Source organism: Hesperophylax consimilis, chromosome 23, assembly GCF_061612785.1.
Source record: "Hesperophylax consimilis isolate HC1 chromosome 23, BYU_Hcon_1.0, whole genome shotgun sequence".
In the NCBI taxonomy this organism is placed as follows: domain Eukaryota; kingdom Metazoa; phylum Arthropoda; class Insecta; order Trichoptera; family Limnephilidae; genus Hesperophylax; species Hesperophylax consimilis.
Window position 1 is genome coordinate 12,381,507 of NC_142858.1, and position 19,962 is coordinate 12,401,468.

At 35.0% G+C, this 19,962-nt stretch overlaps 1 protein-coding gene across 6 annotated transcripts in view; it reads left to right on the plus strand.

Annotated features, from left to right (window-relative positions):
- The window catches only part of LOC149412336 (5'-AMP-activated protein kinase subunit gamma-1-like), a 334,414-nt gene that overhangs the window by 112,272 nt on the left and 202,180 nt on the right, over positions 1-19,962 (plus strand). For all 6 annotated transcript variants that reach the window (XM_089645903.1, XM_089645900.1, XM_089645898.1 and 3 more), the window contains 2 exons: positions 1,054-1,128; positions 4,914-5,033. In XM_089645903.1, the coding sequence (XP_089502029.1) occupies positions 1,054-1,128; positions 4,914-5,033 (195 nt within the window). The remainder of the gene's footprint in view (positions 1-1,053; positions 1,129-4,913; positions 5,034-19,962) is intronic.

A 19,962-nucleotide genomic window follows, 5' to 3' on the forward strand; every position in this document is an offset into this window, starting at 1 on the left:
ACTAATCTATTCATTAAAAAGTATGCATCATATTAAAATTTGACGCTTGATGGGATAGATTGTATTATGTAATGTAAGTTTAAATGAAGACCATGTCCAATAATAATCACTCAAGTTCATACACAATTAATCTGAATTTTATTTAAATTCAAATATATTTAGTTATAATCAAAATGAATCTAATGGTTTTTCAGTAGGTTTTAAAAAAATGGGTTTTAAATATTGTCTTCCAAATACATAAGTGTACCTACAAATAAATCACTTATTATAAATATTTTTTGTAATTTTTAGTTTGTTATCAAAACAATTCAACAGAAAACTGTTTTACAGAACAGTGCTTTTGGTTGTGATCTTTACTATATGATAATTATTTATCATTGGTTGTGATCTTCACTATATGATAATTATTTATCATTTAGGTTTATTTAGTCGACCATAGATGGATCCTCGGATGTTTTTATGTATTTTCTTGTTTCACTTTCGAGCAGTAATCATTTATTTATCCCTGCATGTGCATTAATTGTTTTTCATAGTTTCATAAAAAGTGTCAATAATCCATGGAGAAATAATGTAATGATTAGCTAAACTAAATCAAAGTATTTGCCAACATTTTCAATATCAAATGAACAAGCGACAGTGGTGCGTGACCATGTTTGAGAAAACTTTTTTTAAATAAACTTTCGTTTCGGATTAAATATAGAGTTGGAATTTTTTAAGTGAAATTAAAAAATTGTCGCTGGGTGTTAAATATAGTTTAAAATGGGCGGAAACCCTTCGGTTTGACAAAAAACTAAATTCTCTGATCGTAAAAAATAGGTTTTTTTGGGATCTCTCTATGATGTCTATTCGCCAGTTTCCCGCTTCTACTACTACTTTACGGACACGCGTATAGCAATATCTAGATAAAAATATTTATACTTAATGATCACTCAGTTTATTTTTCTATGTCAAAGAATATTACATACAATGCAAGTCCATATAATGTTTGTTCTAACATTGTATTGATTGAGAAAATGTGTTTTAACTGTTATATTTTGTGGTTTTATCTTTCAGAATATTGGATCCGGCAAATCAGGCTCCACTACTAAAGATGGGTCAGCCCATCCGCATGCCGGAAGTGACGTGAAGGTGAGTATTTTAATTTGGTGATTTAAGTGGAGAACTTGAGCATGCAAGGCCGCTTTGCCATAACTATAGGTACAGTTGAGAATAATAATGCTTATTATTTACATTAATTAATTCCAAAGTAACCAAGCCCTTGACCATTTTTTCTGGAATCACCTTTAACTATGTGTATTATTTAAATTTATTCCAACACCAAAGTCAAGCCTGTAATTGCCCTAGTCTGGTGGCAGTATGCAAATGCACAATATTCCATGATCTTTATTGCGTTAATACTCAATCTACGATATTTCTTATCAACGAAGATAAAAATTAATTAAATTTGTTGAAAAGGAAGTCTGTTTAAGATAATTAAAAAAAAATTGTTTGTAACAAAACAGTATTTTTTTTTAATAAATAGCAATTATAACATTGCGACACATATGTCGATGGGTTTCTAAAACATTTTTTGTCATAACTGCGATCGCATAAATAATATGTATTACTAAAATACATAACATAATCACAAAAAGTAGATATGTCCAATAAAGTTACCTAGTTGAAGATATTACCTATTACTATCTTTTCACTTGCGTTTTCATGTAAGTAATATATCTAAAGGTACTTGCTTCTAAAAGGGACAATTTCTAGAAAACCGCTTTTTTTAAATTAAAACCAGCTAAAAGAGAAAATTCTACATAGGCCTTGTGAAATTTGTAAAACTGACATTGACCTTGGACCCAGCATCTAGCGTTTGGGGCGCACTGGGCGACCTCCACAGCCGGACTCTCCTGCCCATTGCCTAGAACCGCAGTCAGAAGAACATACCTTACATTTGGTGTATCCAGTTGCTCCACTCTCCAACTCCCCACCCAACCTTTTTAACCTAATCCTTCCCAACCCATCCTAAATCCCACAAACAAATAAAACAAACTTAAAAACTATGAACTCACAACAAATTAATATAAACTCAGCGACAGCGAACAGTAGGAGTCCTCAGTGTGGACCGAGGATGAAGGTGAATTTCGCTAACATTCGCAACATTCCAACCTAACTCCCATCCACCACCACCTTCTCTCACAAAATCCCCATCTCCTCTTCCTTACGGAAACACAGATTGCCAAGCCCCCAGATACCTCCTATCTGAACTGCCCAGGATATCATCTGGAAAGCCTTTTCAGGCCAAAAGGAGGTGTCTGCCTTTACAGCCGTGCTGACATCAGCTGCGCTCGTCTCGCAAATATCGAGAGCGCAAAACACGAAGTGTTATGGGTATGTGTGGATCTCACCGGTATGATGAGAATTTATGCGTGCCTATATCGCTCACCAAACCTTGCCGAATCAGACACTGTTGAGTTGTTTAAATACTTAAATGACACTGTAGATATTCTCTTGCCCCGTTACCCATCGGCCGAGTTTGTAATCCTGGGGGACTTCAATGTTCATTATGAACAATGGCTGAAGTTCTCGGGCCCAACAAAAATGGATTTCGTCGAAACCGATCGTGTGGCGATCTACTCAGATATGTGACGCATATTTGGGGGCGGTACATGGAACGTTTTGGTGAAACTCAAACCGTTGGGTTGGATATCTCCAAAGCCTTTGACAGAGTCTGGCAACGGGCGCTTATCGGGAAGTTACCATCGTATGGGATCCACCCAACCCTGCATAGTTGGATTGCAGACTTTCTGAGGGGAAGAACAATTCAAACCGTGGTTGACGGCTCTTCTTCCTCACCGCACCAAATCAATGCGGGGGTGTCACAAGGATCTGTGCTGTCTCCGACGCTGTTTTTATTGCACATCAACGATCTCGTTGAATGTGCACCAATTCACTGCTACGCTGATGACAGCACCGTTCACGAGGGTTATCTTTTTGACAGGCCCCCTTCTACCTATGATGTCCGAACAGCTCGGGAATTTTTGAAGGGAAAAATTTACCACCACCTCGAGATGGTTCGTGCCTGGGGTAAGGCCAACTTGGTCAGTTTCAACGTCTCAAAAACCCAAGCGTGTCTGATTTCGGCAAAGAGGGAGATCAATGACTGTCTGGTGCAATTTGATGGGAGCACTCTCCCCAATAAAGACTCCATTGAAATGCTTGGAGTTACTATATCAGACCAGCTCAAGTATCGGGGATCCATAGAAGCCCAACTAAATCAGGCCTCCAAAAAGTTGGGCGTCTTGTACAGGGCTAGGAGATTCTTCAACAGTGACCAGCTGCTGACCCTGTACAAGTCTCAAGTTCGCCCAACTATTGAATTTGGGACCCACCTTTGGGCTGGTGCCCCAAAATACTTGATAAACCTGCTTGAATCTGTGCAAAGGAGAGCGATCCGTCTGATCGACAATCCGTTGTTAACAGACCGATTGCCTTCTCTAATGCATAGACGCAATGTAGGCATGCTGTGTCTGTTCTACAGGTATTTCAATGGAGCCTGCTCCAAGGAGCTAGCAGCATTGATTCCTGATGCACCAGTGCATCCACGTGCGCGAAACTCGACAGACACGAACTGAACACCCGTTCACGGTTGACGTTGGCTTCATGAGAACGGGCCGTTTTTACGACTCGTTTTTGTGTAAGTCGGCTCGTATGTGGAACGAGCTACCGGCATTTGTTTTTCCTCCCTCCTATAATCCGAGCCTCTTCAAGGCCCACATTAACAAATCCCTTCCTACAGCCCCTACCTTATTCCGTCTCACAACGTCGCCCAACCGGGTGGTGACATAGTTTCCCTGTCTGTACACTGCACAGGCAGGGACACTCTTGTGAGGTGTCACATAAAAAAAAAAAAAAAAAAAATGGCCCTTTTTGAAGCATGAACCGAAATATAGGTACATTCTGCATATCGACTTGTTTGTGTTAGTGCTTTTTGTTCTTATTTTAATCACTTTGAGTTTACACAGAGCAAACAGTCCGAAAACTGGATTTAATGTTACAAAACCAAAATATGAAGAGAGGAAGTTAAAGAGAAAAAGGAGGTGGGAAGTTTGTGTCATTCAAATCTACTCAAACAAAACATCTGCCAATCTGCCAAAATTCAAATCGTGAAAATTCAACAGAGGTCTCAGTATCGCTGCATTTAAAAAAATTCAGTGGTATTTTATCAAAATTAATAAAGAAAATTGTAGACTGGACATTTTTATACGGTGACATACCAAGCTAAAAAAAACGGATTTATTTGTTTTATTATTTAAAAAACTATTTTGATTTCAAATTATTTTAGTAACATTATCTTAATCTTGATGGATACATCTATCCACAAGATTTTTTCCAAGTCATTATAAAGTGCATGCAAGTGGCCTATTTCAAGTGACATTCCAATAATTATTTATTTTGCATTCGGATCTACTTACTGTACAAAAACAATTACAAGCAACATTTTAATAATTATTGTGAATGGTGCCATTTTGCCAAGACGATACGAAGAGTATCGTCCACTTTGGATCGAGTCCTGATATTGTATATGGGTCAATTTTGTCACGGCAACAGTTTGTAACAAAATTCATCCGTGTGCGCTAGGACTTAGTAAACAAAAATAATTTCAAGCGACTTTCCAATTGCAGATAGTGACCTTTTTTTTGAGTGTCCGGATGTACAAGTCTGGATGGAGACCAGGTGTTATACTTCTTTTTTTATATCTACATTTATATAGTGATTATTTACATATGTACTCAGATGGTTTGAATTTTAATAAATGCATTGGTTATTGTATTTACATATATCCACTTTTCAGTGCAAACAAGTAGGAGTAAACTAACTATGATGACCTTGTTACAATATTATGTTTGACATATACTTTCGTTTTTCAGTATTACCATACCGTGACTTCGGTGAGTTCAACGCGCAGGCCGAGCACAATGACAAAGGTTATGGACATATTCCGGAGTAAACCAGTTACGAACGTGACGGAACCTGACAAACGACGCCAGGTATGTCCAATTGTAACATTATACAGTAAAACCCACATTAAAATAATGTTCCCTCATAAGAAGTATTCAACCTTAAGAAGTTCTGTTTTTTCAGTCTCTTGAAAAAAGAAATAACAATTGTGGTAGTCAGCATACAAAAATGTTAATCTGAGATAATAATGTTTAAAAGTTTTAACGCTTGAAGGTGGTTCATGTAAAAGTTACAGCAAAAAATCGTGTAATTCACCGTTACGCCACTTCTGCGCTAATCGCCTCAATTTTGGATTCTTTGGAATAACGCACTGATTCCAAGTAGTTTGATCTATGCTGATTTAAGAGAAAACTGATGTCGTAAACTGATCATTTTCCACAAAAGCAAAGAAAAGAGAATTTTCTTTGGGCACACAGATATGCCCACAACCTGTTTATGTGGTTTTATCTCTTCTTTGTTTGGAATCCACATTATAAGGTTTTTCCTACAAGATTTTATTTGCGTTACTTTATTATATCCAATATGTTTTTATTCAAATTCATACACTGTAACGAATGTTTTTGATGCGTTGCCACAGTTTTCTTATAAGTTGTATTCCGTATCGCGCTAACGAGACAAATACTTCGTGAACGCCTATTAGGTTTACATTATTATCATGTAAGTTGTTGTAATTTAATAATGCAGCAACCCTTTATGTATTCCCGATAAGTTATTAGAAAATTTGCCGAATTCCACTTATGCGTAGGTATTTCCTAACTTTCAAACTTAACTTTGATTGAGAAAAAATTGAACTTTAATTCAACTTTTACCATTTTTCCGACATAAATAGTTGTTTCTAGTAGTAATTAAGTTGAAACCAAGTTATTTTACACAGCAAAATATCTTGTAAATTCTAATTGAATGATATTTATAACCATATTGCCAAAACATCTCACAGTTATGTTTTAACAATGGTGTACAACTTAAAACATACATTAAATGAATTAATAATCATGTATACTTCAGAAATATGTATTTTTAAGAAATTAATTCTGCAGAAATTAAAAGTCAACACACGACATGCATATACAATCCATATAAAATCACAGAAATTTGACAGCCATTCAGCGGACGCCTTCTGAATTTCATTTATTATTTATAACAAAATCCTTTTGTCAAAATGGTGTAACGGTCTGGGGGAGGTTCTCAAGAGCATCCCATAGCCCGGCTCGGGTTCTCGGCGGCCGCATACGAACGATCACATGATTTACCACATCTTGCAATGATTTGTACACGGAGTAAAAATAAGAGAGCTCACCTAATAAATTATGAAATACGGGGATCCTTCTGATGTTATTAATTACTAATTACAGACCTATAAGTATCGTATATACAATAATTACACTTTTTGAATCATATTCAACGGTCAGTGGCTGAGTTGGCATCCCGTTTGGGTCCCACCCAGGCGTAGTGTGTTCAATTCCTCGGCTAGCTAAGTCCTTCATCACAACACAAGCAAATTTTTTTGCTTAGTGAGGTGGTAGTAGGAGATTTTCAAAAATTGTCAGGTAACCCTGGAACTTTGCTTTAAAAAAAAAAAATACAAATATATATATCTGAATTCAGATCTCAAGTTAAGGGCAAACAGAACATAACTTATAATCAATGCTTTCATAGATGGTGCTACTTTAATTATTTTACGAAAAAAAACACCTTTTGCAAGTTATGCTTTAAAATATTAAGATAAATTGTTTGTTTTCGCAAACGGAATATAAAATTTTTAATAAATAGTTTTGTACTTATAAAAAATCAATACTTTCAAGAAGGCATACAAAAAAATATTGTATCTGAAAAAAAGTGTTTTTATATGTACAATACTATTTGTTCATTCCGTAACAACAAATTATTCAACAACAACAAACAATTCTTAAACGTTGCTTGAAATGGCTTTGGCCGTGTTTAGTGACCAAATCTGAATAGCCAGGTACTTTTCACATTCCCATCTCCTTCCCTTCTCTTCTCCACTACCTTCAGCCTCACAACATACCCCAATTGGTGATGCCCTAGTCTCACTGGCTCCAGATGGTTGGGAGGATTCGGGACTCTTGTGTGGTTTCACATAATTTTTTTTTTTTTAAATTATCAAATTAACGCCGTCTACAAATGCATACACAATAATGTGTATTCCGTTTACCCTTCAAAAAACATTAAACCGTATCAACACGGCATTATAAAACTGTAGATCCACTAACTTAATTATGCATTAGCATACAATTGATGGTTGTATTAATAAAATATTAAAAATTAATGCAATTAAAGTACACTGCTTTAGTAAGGTAGTTGATGAAGTTTTACATACTATAATACTAAAGGTAAGTTGACCAAAAGATTAAGTGGTAATATATTGAGCTGGATAGCGAACTATCTAAATCTGGGAAAACTCATAGTAAAGACACAAAATTACCACTCTGATCTATTTGTGGTTTCCACTTGAAGTACATCAGATAATTTTGAGATGTTCATTTTCTCCTATTCGCTGACGATCTTAAAAAATATTCAAAATTATATTGAATATATATGTACTGCCATGTCCTACAAAATAATCTTGAAATGGTGTATGGCGTGAATATAATAAACTGCATTCAAATAAAAAGTATTTAAAAGTTGAGCAGCGTGATTGTAATAAACTATGATTAAATATAAACAATGTCAAACCATAGCATTTTTCAGAAATAACAATAACTCACTGTTTCAATATTGTATTAACGGAATAACACTTGATCCCAGGTTAGAGATCTAGATTTAATTTTTCACAATAACTTTAATTTTGTTTCTCATATTAATGAAATCATAAACAAAGCTATGATGAAATGTGAAATTCAAACCGTGATTTCAAATTAATATTTTTGTTCAAAATTAGTTATTGATAAAATTGAGAGTACCACTTAAAATTCTGAGATTTATGTATTAATATAAAGAAGATTGTCTGGGACCTGTTGCGGGCGGGCGGCATTTATTTGTTTTTTATACAAATCTACAGTTTTCACCAAGGTTGATGAAATTTTGCACGCTTGACTTTTAAAACGAGAGGAAAGTCACTGTCTACAAGAGATTTCCTAAAACCACCCCATCTCCTTTTCCCACCCCCTTAAAGCAGTATTTTTTATAAAAAATTTGCACACTTGAAGTTCAAGAAAAAGAGTAAAATTACTGTGTATATAAAACATACGCATGTGAGCAACGACCTCGTGTCGGCAAATATAGACAGGGACCGAGCGTTGGCCGGAATAAGCTGAACACCAACTTTCGCCCTACCAGGCGTCTGTTGTCTAGGGCACTCTCTTGTCCTGGAGAAGTAAATAATCTCCAAAGGCGGAAGAACCTTCGAGGTCAACGGCATAGGATGTGGAAAGAAACGGGAAACTACCACATTAAAGGTCCAAGTGGCATCCCAAGAACCAGCAAAACATGAAAAAAATGCTGCAAACCAATCCCAGGATTGAAACTAGAGAGAGAGATAAAACATACTAGACAAAACTGAAAAAGTGCCAAAGATGCGTCTTCAAAGCTTTACACTCAAAGTTAAAATGCACAAACTTAAAAGCTCGAAGTTCGAAGATCAAAGCTCGAAGTTCATAGAAGAAAGCTCAAAGCTTAAAACTAAAAGCCAAAAGCTCACAATTCGAAGCTCAAAGCTTAAATAAAAAATTTAATAATGGTAAAATAAGAAGTATGTGATGATATGAGAAAGAGGTGAAAGAAGAATGTATGACAGATGTGAATGGTAGAAGAAGTCAGGAACGCCTGGAAAAATGGCAAGTTCAAGTGAAACTAACACCCATGGTAAAATGAGGCATATGTATAAGGCTGATGTAAGCCAAATGTATAAGGATTAAGAAAGGGACACATAGATTGTTTGGATATAAAGAGCGGACGAACAAATAAAGGAGTACAATGGCATTATGTAACGTGGAAGTGAATGATAGAAGAAGGTGAATTGAATAGTTTAAAAAATAAACTTTGTCAATAATTTTTAAAAATATTTTTTTCCATCTCACCCCGAGCAACGCCAGTTTCACTAGTCTATTTATATAAAGAATAATGTGTGTGGTGGGTCATGTTGTCAGTTGGATTTTTATACAAATCTACAACATTATTCACTTGACCCTCAAAATAATAGGACGGTCACTGTCACTGTTTATCGAAATCTCATGTAATTTCGAAAAACCCTACGTAAAAAGCCCAGACAATGCCTGGGACTTTAGTTAATCAACTATAAAATTAGGTATAGCACCCTCATAACAGATTAACCCTTCTGAACCAGAGGAGGGTATTACACATCCACAAAATAAGAGTTTTGTGTGATATCTTTTTAATAAGTTGTTTTTAACATCACATGCTCTACAATTTAAGTAATCCTAGAAAAACAATTTAAATTTACATTTTTTTTATTCTATTACTATTTTTTAAGATATTATAAAAATATTTTTTCGGTTTTGAAGATATTACTCTCCTCCTCTCTCCCTCCACCCCAAAAAACAATATATATCCTCAAATGTTGACATAAAGTGCAATTTACTGAAAAGGACAACAATAATATACATATTTGAGTTGTGCTCGAATTTGTAAATTTCTTTTCTTTTTGCATTCCTTAATGACTGACTGCTGGGCGATGTCCAGTTGTAACTGTAGGTATAAATATAAAATAAAAACTAATATCTGAATGTTACTGAAAATGGAAAAATATATGGGGGACCCTAGTGACCTCCTTTCAAGTGATGTGTGACTTTAACTTACGGGTACATATATGTTATAATAATAATATTTGGATGTATACAAATTATACCACCGTTTTTGAGTAAAATCACCCCAAGGGTGTTAACTATGATTATGTTTTAAATTTTCTTATTCTCATTATACTTATAATTTCAGTTGGAACAAACACTTATAGCAAATAACAAACATAGCTATATTTGTATATTCATATACCTATTTGTATATGTGTTCATATTCAAAACTGACAGACAGAATGGACTATCCATGTAAGGATTTTAGAACATTTTTGTGTGTGTAAACTCGGCCATCCGGACAAATCGGCAACTGCTGAGCACTTATTTAAAACTGGCTATTACTTCGGATTTTGTTCCTGAAATACTGGTTAAACGCAAGACATACGGAAATCCCAATTAATATCAATATGGGACGATGGAGATAAGCTTAATAGTCTTGGTATCCGGTACTTGACCATTACATCAAAACTCCAAAATCATTGAACCCGAAAAAGCACTAATTTTTGTACTGAAATACCGGCCCCAAGGGAATTAAAGTTTGCGGTATCACTTCTACATACATGTAGATGACATTATTACGAAACCGAGAGAGAGGTATAACATAGCTAACAGTCCTTACGTATATAATTTATTTATTAGAAAGCAGTTTAGTAACAAATAAATAGATGATCCAACATTCCTTTTAATTTTATATTAATTTCTTATTATTTTACTAATAAGAAATTAAATATGTAATAAGAAAATAAGGGTGAAATGCAGTGGCGGTTCTTCCCCTAGGTCAATTGGTGTTTGACCCCCCAAAATTATAAGACAACAATAATAATCAATTATGCGCATCAAAACAACTGGCCTTATTCTTAATTTATTTAAAATGTAACGCGAAACAGCGGCGGCGGCGAGTGGTGAGTAGTGACATCTGTTGTCTCTAATAGAAGCTTTCATTCACAAGTCTACACGATTCGCTCGGTCAATTTAAAGAATGTTCATGAATTGGAATCTTCTGTCCCATGCGCGCCATAGAATAAACGACATGGCACTTTATTTTTCATCGAAGTAAAAATTAGGTACCGAAGAAAGCTTAGGGACGCTTAGGTCATGACCGTGGGGGAGACAATATGATGAATATTATATGTTTTACAGAGATGGTGACATAAAAATATGTCAGTTTTTCATTTTACACGCTTGTAGTGTGTGGAACAATGGTTGTTTTTCAATTGGATAGTTCGGGAAAGGTTGGAATAATTCTTTATGTTCTTATCGATTTACAATGAAGATGAAGAATGAAACAAAACAAAAAACGTAAAAGATCATTGTCAAATAGAATCAAACTCTAATTTTATTTACTTTAATGATGTGCACAACTACATTAGAACTTAATATCTTAAAAATAATTTGCCATAAGTACATGGATTGTGTATTTATTTCCAATTTACTATATTAACATAATAAGTCGCGGACTCTAAATACTATAACAAATTGATATAGTTTATAATATAATAGGCATTTTTCACAATATCAAATAAAGATTAGTCACACATTTTTTTCAAATGATCTACCATCACTGGATCCTCTGGTGAAATGTTAATTAAACTGGGGGCTTGCTTGGAGATAGATTTACTGTTGTGGGTATGAATGTAAGTCAGTAGTTCTAGTATTAATTATTTAATAAATATATTTGTACGGAGCGCCCTTGACGTTTATTTTGCATAAAAACAGCACTATATTAATTCACCAAATATTATTATTATTATTAATGCAGATGACTACGGACGCATTTCAGAAAAAAAAACCGTTCTTGTGTTTGAAGTGCAGTTTTAAAATTCTACTTGCAGACTATGTGCTGTAAAACCGGTGGAAACCATTTTCGTTTTTAATTAAAGTTGGGGACTTGGACACGAGGTTCATTCTCAAATTAAAATCACTTTTTTGTTCGGAATGTAAAGATAACATTATCGTAGAACCATTATCGTGTTTGAAGTGCAGTTATAAAATTCTAATTTCAGACTATGTGCTGCAAAAATCAGAGGAAACCATTTTCGTGTTCTGGGTGCAGTTTTAATTAAAGTTGGGAACTCGCACAAAAAATAAACTCTTAAGTTTTGCTTGCCATTTGCTTGTTCCGTGGGTAATAATTACTTAAGCTTGTGGGCCTTTATCCACTCGAGTGATTGGTGTCATATAATATACATTTACAATATTATTTAATTAACACCATTCCTCACAATATTAATATGGAAACATATGAAACTGCTTACTGCGGGTTTTTAAAGCCAATGAATCCACCTAGATATCATTGTTTATCCCATAGTTTTAGGTTCTATAAATTATTTTGGCAAATGGCAAGCGATCGGTCAAAGCGTTTTATGCAAACTTGACATAAAATCACTCAATTGGTTATGAAGAATTACTATTAAGTTTCAACCAAATGTGTTTTGATCGCAACCATTCTCACATTCGTAGAGCAGTTATAAATTTCTAGCAGTAGATTCATTGGTAAACATGACGTTTTGACACTCATTTTAAATTTTTTTTTATTCAAAGAATTCTTGTCAGGTGTGATGTAAAGGTGATCCTACAAACACCCAAATGGCCCCCGACGGCGAAAAGGTTCCCTACCCATGTATTTTATGATCGTATTTCCCATATCTTTACCAAGACCAGGGATGGCATAGTTGACTGGCGGTTATTATTCGGTATGGCAAACAAAAGTTGAGTGTAATAGTATATTACATAATGTTTTGGCCACCTCTGTATCATGAGTAAAATTTCATGACCAGTGCATCCCGGAGGTTTGACTTTTTAGGATTAAATGATAAGTTTTTTTTTTTTATTGTTGATAAATTTTTTTTAACAATATTTCATATTTCAATTCAGTAATGTTGGCCTCACTGGGTTGTTTACCCGTGCTGAGGCCCCCATTTTGTTATCTATCTTCCATTTATAATTCTCAAAGGTGATCAATCAGATTCTTTGATGTCGATGTTGATGACAGTTTAATTCCACTATTATTTTATCATAAAAATGCATATAATGTATCTCAATAATTATAGGTTCTGGTGTAGATACTGTCAAAATAATGAATTTCCAGGTTTTTGATTAATTGAAAGCGTAGGTACTTACTGTACATAAGTAATTGAAATAAATTAGGTAGGGACAAAACGGAATTGCAGGCCATTAACTAATGAACGAGTGTTAAACTATAAGTAAAATACCAATGTTTTGTCAAGGTGTCCGAACATAAATATGTTCATAAAAATCCTAACATTTTTGCATTACGTCATGATATATTATTAAGACAAACGCATGTGGATGAACACGTATTCCAATATTATTATGAATTCGCATAAAAATTTATCAGGAAGCGGCTTGCAGTCCCGTTTTTAACAGGAATACCAATAATTTGAAGAGCTTTTTAATGAATCAGCTTTACTCATTTTTCTCCGTGTTAGTGTGTAGGTACCTACGTTACTGATGGTGCGATTTAAAATTTAACCTTCTGTATGACCATTAATTATGTAGATTAGATGATATTTGAAGATAGTAAATAGGTATATTGAATCTGTAAAGTCTTTTTCGTTAGGTTCAGCAAGCCTCATGATCGACAACACAATATTTAGAATTGATAGCCCCATTTAATGAAAAAGTGGCATTTATTAAATCAGAAAAGTGATCTTGGCCTACTGTTGTGGGCCATGTTGGCTTTCTTTGCTTTCAAAAGACGTAAATAACTTTGAGTTTGATGTGATTTGAGATTTTGACGGCCAAAAGTATTTTATTTATTTTTGGGTTTTATGCCGTGTTAGCCTACGTTTCGGACAGCATTTCAGTTTCCATCATCAGGTAGATGTGTAACCATTGCTAAATCACTTTGTGGCATCATTTAATTTTAAATTAAATACATTTTTAAAAAACACTATTCAATCAAAAAGGATTGACATGTTTCAAAGCCAGCCATTTCAGACATGTCGATCTTTTTTGATTAAATCGTAGTGTATACAAAGTATATTATAAAATTTAAATAAAAAATAATTGGAATGAGGCAAACTAAAAAATCAATTAATGTGCAATCATTGCAGAAGAAGATAACACTAATTATTAAATATTTGATGGAATTCCGATGTTAACTTCCGGTAATCGCTAATGATCCTCAAAGCACCACCTCGCTTCTAACACCGATCACCTATTCAAACGAAATACAAGTGGGGCAAAATTAATGTCAAAAAGTGAATGTGCCATAATTTTTCCAAATGGCGTCAAATGTCATTGTGCTTTGATATTTATATTGTAGACAGATAGAGAATTAGTTGACAATGAGCAATGGAGCGATACACACCCAAAGAACGTGGACTTATTGTTACTGCTTATTTGACCAATTTCCGGTCCGTTTTTTTTAACTTACCTTGACTTGTCTATAAATTAACCGGTTTTTTGTAAATTATATAATAATATTATTGAATTTATAAAATAAAAAACTTGAGAACCATAAATAAAAACTTTATAGCTTCGATGTAAGCAATATCCCCATGATGTAAGAGATATCATAAACTAAAAAATAGTTTGAAAACAAACTCCATCTAACTGTTGAAAAATTTGACAAGACGCCACCATCTTTGTCTTTAAGTATCCACTTTTTCTATACTATCAATTAAACCCTGAACTTCTTTGTAGTTTGTCAGCAGGTCCATATTGACAAATTTTATGTTATTACATGGTACATTTTCAAGCGGCTTAAACTAACTAAACATCACGCCATTTTCCGCAGGGGTGCACAGAAGACGGACCGCCAAACAACTCGGTCTTGGCACACACTCCTTGCCTCATTCACATTTATACATTGTCTCATACATACCTACTCTTCAAGCGGCACATATGTATAATAATGATGATGATAAAATAACGATTAAATTAACAGAATAGTAAAAAATAAATAGCAATATAAGAATTCTATAACATATACAGGGTTTTCCAATAAGAGGTGTTATTTTGAATAGCCTGCTATTTCGGTTGATGTTACTTTTGAAGCGGTCATTTTTTGACATTTGACAAGTAGAAACTATGCCATTAATAACAATGGAACGATACACGCTTCAACAACGCATTGAAATTATTAAAATTCACTTGAGTGAATCAAATGCAAATCATCTTGAGTGATGAGGCCCATTTCCACCTCGGTGGCTTCGTCAACAAGCAAAATTCGCATCTGGGGCTCGGAAAACCCAAGAGTTATTGTTGAAAAGCCTCTCTATCCTCAACGTGTTACTGTTTGGTGCGGTTTATGGTCCGGTGAAGTCATTGGACCTTACTTTTTCGAAAATGAGGCTGGAGCAACAGTTACGGTGAATGGATTGCGCTATCGAGAGATGATTAATGATTTTTTATGGCCGGAATTGGATGGTGTTGATCTGGACAGCGTTTACTTTCAACAAGACGGCGCTACGTGCCACACAAGCACCGAAACCATTGATCTTTTACGATTGAATATCAAAATAACACCTCTTATTGGAAAACCCTGTATATGTTACATCAATACTTTCACAGATACAAAATTAAGTCGTAATGTGATTATTCCAATCAGCAATACAGGGGCTTCGGTAGGACATCAATATAAATCATCTGCATCTAGTTGCCATTTTCTAGGATTATATTTGACTTTAGCAATATAAATGGTAATATTTTTAATTGTCATCAGTTTGACGGCCGGCGTGGTCTAGTGGTATACGCTTTTGACTACAGATCCGAAGGTCGCGGGTTCGAACCCGGCGTGCGCAAATAAATTTTATTTGATTAATTTGTGTTATTTCACAATTAATTAATTTAAAAATAATATATAGTATATTTGCGGCACGTTCCAGAGTGGAAGATACTCTCAGTATCGCCCTGGTGTAAGACCACCATTCAGAATTGAAACGTTGCTTGAAATGGCTTTAGCCGTGTTTGGTGACCAGATCTGAATAGCCAGGTACTTCCCCACCTTCCTCTTCCCCATCTCCCTCCCCTCCCCAATACCCTCAGCCTCACATCATACCCCAATTGGGGATGCCATAGTCTCACTGGCTCCAGACGGGAGCAGTTGGGACTCTTGTGCGGTAATACTGTAAAAAAAAAAAAAAAAAAAAAAAAGTTTATTAAATATTTTGGGTACAATATAGTTGAGGGTTATTTCACCGTATTTATTAGTACGTTTTGGAACCACCAATTAATCATTTTGAATGAATCTTGTATTATGGTAATGGTAACTTTCCCTATACAAGGAATCAGACAATATAACATGTTGACTTACAATATTATACAATTATATTCCTGTAACACGTAAAACGTTCAGCGACTTGTAAATTCATTTAATACTACTTCTGTGCATATTTATGGATTAAAAATTAGGAATGGAATTTTGTAATATTTGGAAGTAACTTATATTAATTTTACAAGAATGTCTCCAAGATGTAATTACATACCGGATAGTGGATTCAGCCAGAGATAAGTATATAAATTTTATAGAACTTGTTGGCACAAAATAAATAATAAAACATTCTCAAAATACAAAAAGGGTGTTAAAATACACTGTGACTAATCTTTACGAGAACTAAGCACTTACAAATTTGTTTTGCAAAACTAGTTCAGATAGGGGTACCTACCTACTCAGTACTCACTATAATATATGTGAGATTGAATTTTTTACATGGAAAATAGTAACCTTTTTCTACCTTGCAAATTTATTCAATAAAAATTACGTAATCCAGACTTTGGTTCCACCTTTATATTCGTGGGTTTTCTGTGGGCATTTATGGGTTATTATTTCATCAAAATATGTAGATTTGGGTGTTGGGTTGTCTTCGCAATTTCCTTTATATGATATTTTTGGGGTTTTCGCCGCCGCCTTTTCTCAGATATTTATCTTCAGTTAAATCCTTGTTACATAAATCGGATACAAAGAGTATTTCACTCTTTCCAGCACCCTAGATGTCCCCAGTATACTTTCGGAATCACTAAGTCCAGCAACCATGTACATCAGACCTTAAAAAAAATCTGAGTTCGAAAAAATTGATAAATTTATAATAGCTATATTTTGGAAACTAATAGGTCAACAGAAACGGTTCTGAGCTCAAATTATAGGAAATTTAGTATTCTTTGAAAATGTATGTTTATAGTCTAAAACTAGTCCTTAAGGGTTAAAATCGCCAAGAACTGAAGAAAGATGGAAAATTCAAGATTTTTTTGGAATTTCGACAATGTTGCGTTTGGAAACATGAATTATTCGTTGGGCCAACATGATAAACAACTCACAAAAAAATCAGAACTAGCGAATCTGACGCAAGTAACCCCTCTCCTTTAAGGCGACAAGGTTACTGGACTATATACATATTTTCTTCGTAGTTTTATTAGAAAACACGGTGTGTTTTAGGATGTATAAGTTAAAAAAAGGAAATTATTTCAGCCTCGTGTTTTAGGCCAGTGCAATTAGCGATTCGCGATCGAAGTAATTCCGGTAGTCCCAATTTTTTATATGTTATATAAACTGATCTCCTGATGTAAAATCTGAGTTTCCGACCTTGGCGCACCTGTGCTAGCGCCGCCATTTTGAAAAAACGGCCGAAATCGGGCCAAAATCTAGTTTTTCCCAAATATCTCATTTCCAATGCAAATTTCGGCTAACGTATTTTTACAAGTATAATAGAACATAAAATAACCTACAACTTTTGTTAAAACAAATTTCTTCTATCTTTAATAGGTACCGAGGTAGAAAGTCGTAAAGGTGCGTATATTTTAGAAAAAACAAGTTTTTTACGCGACTTGGTTTGGTTTTTTATAAATACCTCGTTTCCAGTACAATTTTGTGAAAAATTTAATGATAATAATTTTGTAGAAAATAAAATTTCGTTAAAGAAATAGGTATATAATTTATATTTTTTATCTCTATTACGTATCCAAACTCTAATCCACCAAAACCAGGCCAAAAATTGAAACAGAGGTTAGGTGTTGTAAACTTGGCATTCCTTGATTTTATTTTTTTTTAACAATTATTGTTCTAAGAACATATACGTTGACAACAATCGTCATGCCTGTGTCAGACCTAGCTATAAATATAGTAGATAGACTATTTCAGCATATCGGTCGCCATACATTCCCAATGGGAAGACCACTAAAATAGGCCAAGCCACTACATTTGTGCTCGCAGCTTGGTCTGACATGCCTATCAACGTAATCACAACATACATTTAAGATTATTAATACAATAAGATGATAAGGTACATAAAAAGATTTTAAAAATTGGTATTTTCGTAAAATTAACATTTATTGACATTCTTTTCTTTATTAGTTAAGTTGTCAGCATAACAAAAAATAAAATTAATGGTAGATCAGTTTAGACAGAAGTACGAGCCCTTGACTATAGTTTCTTACTTCTGGCCCTGAATAGCTTCTTCATCTGTCTTATCACCCAAATTTGTGGCGACTGGGTCATCATATTCCTCGTCATCGTCATCAACGAAGGCTTCTACAGCATTCTCGCAGGAGTTGCCATTGCAATGAATGCAGAGTAGGGAACATTTCAAACCCGACTTTCTGCAGGTGCACTTTCCAACGCAACCTTTTTTGCATTAACATGATATGAAGTTTAGCAAGGCATCCCTTTTCCACCCCCATTCAGTCGGATCTTTATCGTGACCAAGCCAAGTCTGCACTTGCAAGTATGTATGTTCTTGAAGCGTGTTGCTGGACTGCATCTTTGGTGGGTGGTAGCCTGGATAAATTGAATTTGTTTTTTTTACTCCTTTGACAAAAATGATGTAAGTACCTTAAATTTTCCAAATTTGATTTCTCGTTGCCGCCATAAAAAAGTGAAAATAGTTGTTCGGCAGCCAAAGTGATTGTTTCTGTCTTTGCTTTTGGGTCTTGAAATACACGAACAAGTTCATTCACTGAGTGGTTCTTGAGAAGAATATTACAAAATTTGTGTTTGCCTTGACCGAACGGAGCTCCAGTTGTATCGCAACCACTTATGGCATGAAGGAATAAAATGTTTTCAACTATTTCAATGTGTTTAAAACATTTGTTCGAGTACAACGCGTTAGGTGATTTACCTTTTCCAACTTTTTGGTAATATACGTTGGGAGGTGAGAGAGCTGTGAGGAGTACCAGCAGATCAATATCCTGACCAACGATTATGACTACATCATGTTGAGATGACAACGAATTTGCTGTGTTCACTATGAGAACGTCAGCATCCTCTTCAGCTTGTACTGTCGTTATGTGGGATCGTGCAAATGAGGTTCTGAGTAGGGAAATACAATGAGACTTGTTATTCTCATTTCCCAGAAACATTTCCTGTGGCACTTGTGGGTGCATGCTTTCAAAAAACAAAATTTCAGCAGAAGTTGTAACTCTGGCACGCCGTGCTCTCTCCACCCCTTTAGTGTTTTTCTTTTCCATAGAATCTGGGTATCCATCGAATACCACTACTGCATTGGATCCATAATTATTTTGTACATATCTGACATATTGCTGGAAAATTACTGAAAAAGGTTGAGCACGACCCCATACAACTTTGTGCAGTAAATATCCTCCATCAATTACGTGTATTTTACTGCTTCCCAGTTCTGTATTATTTGGTAGAGGGTTGAATGATGAATAAAAAATAGACTTCGTTCCTTTGCGCATACCTTCCTCTGAGAAAAGAGACAATGGTACAGGAGAGAGTTCATATTGAAAATATTCTTTAAGTTCACTTTCAGACTTTTTGGCAATACACATACGATGGAATAGCATTAATGGATCTATTGCCATAGTCACACCCTGATTTTTGACACTGCTGGTCACCACCGCAAGAGAAACTATCGCATCATTACGTTTTAAGTGTAGGTTTCCAAAGTTCTGGTTGATAAATTAGCTAATTTCCCCATCTTTTCAGCCATGTGACAAGTGACTTTGCTCTCCCCGATTGCGCCACTGCTAATAGACATAATCACGTTTGTTTTAGGAAATGGTTCATGGGAAGCAAACCAATCAATGAGAGTTTGAACGTCTCGATCACCCCTCTTAATTCTTGTAGGCCTCATCTCTACATGTTGCTCTGACGTTCCTGATTCAATCCCACAGACTCGATACCCTCACAAATGTTATGCAGATAAACGAATCCAGCAGTCCAACGAAGGATGAAACTGTCTGTGATTCCCCGTCCTTGGGTCAAACCTCC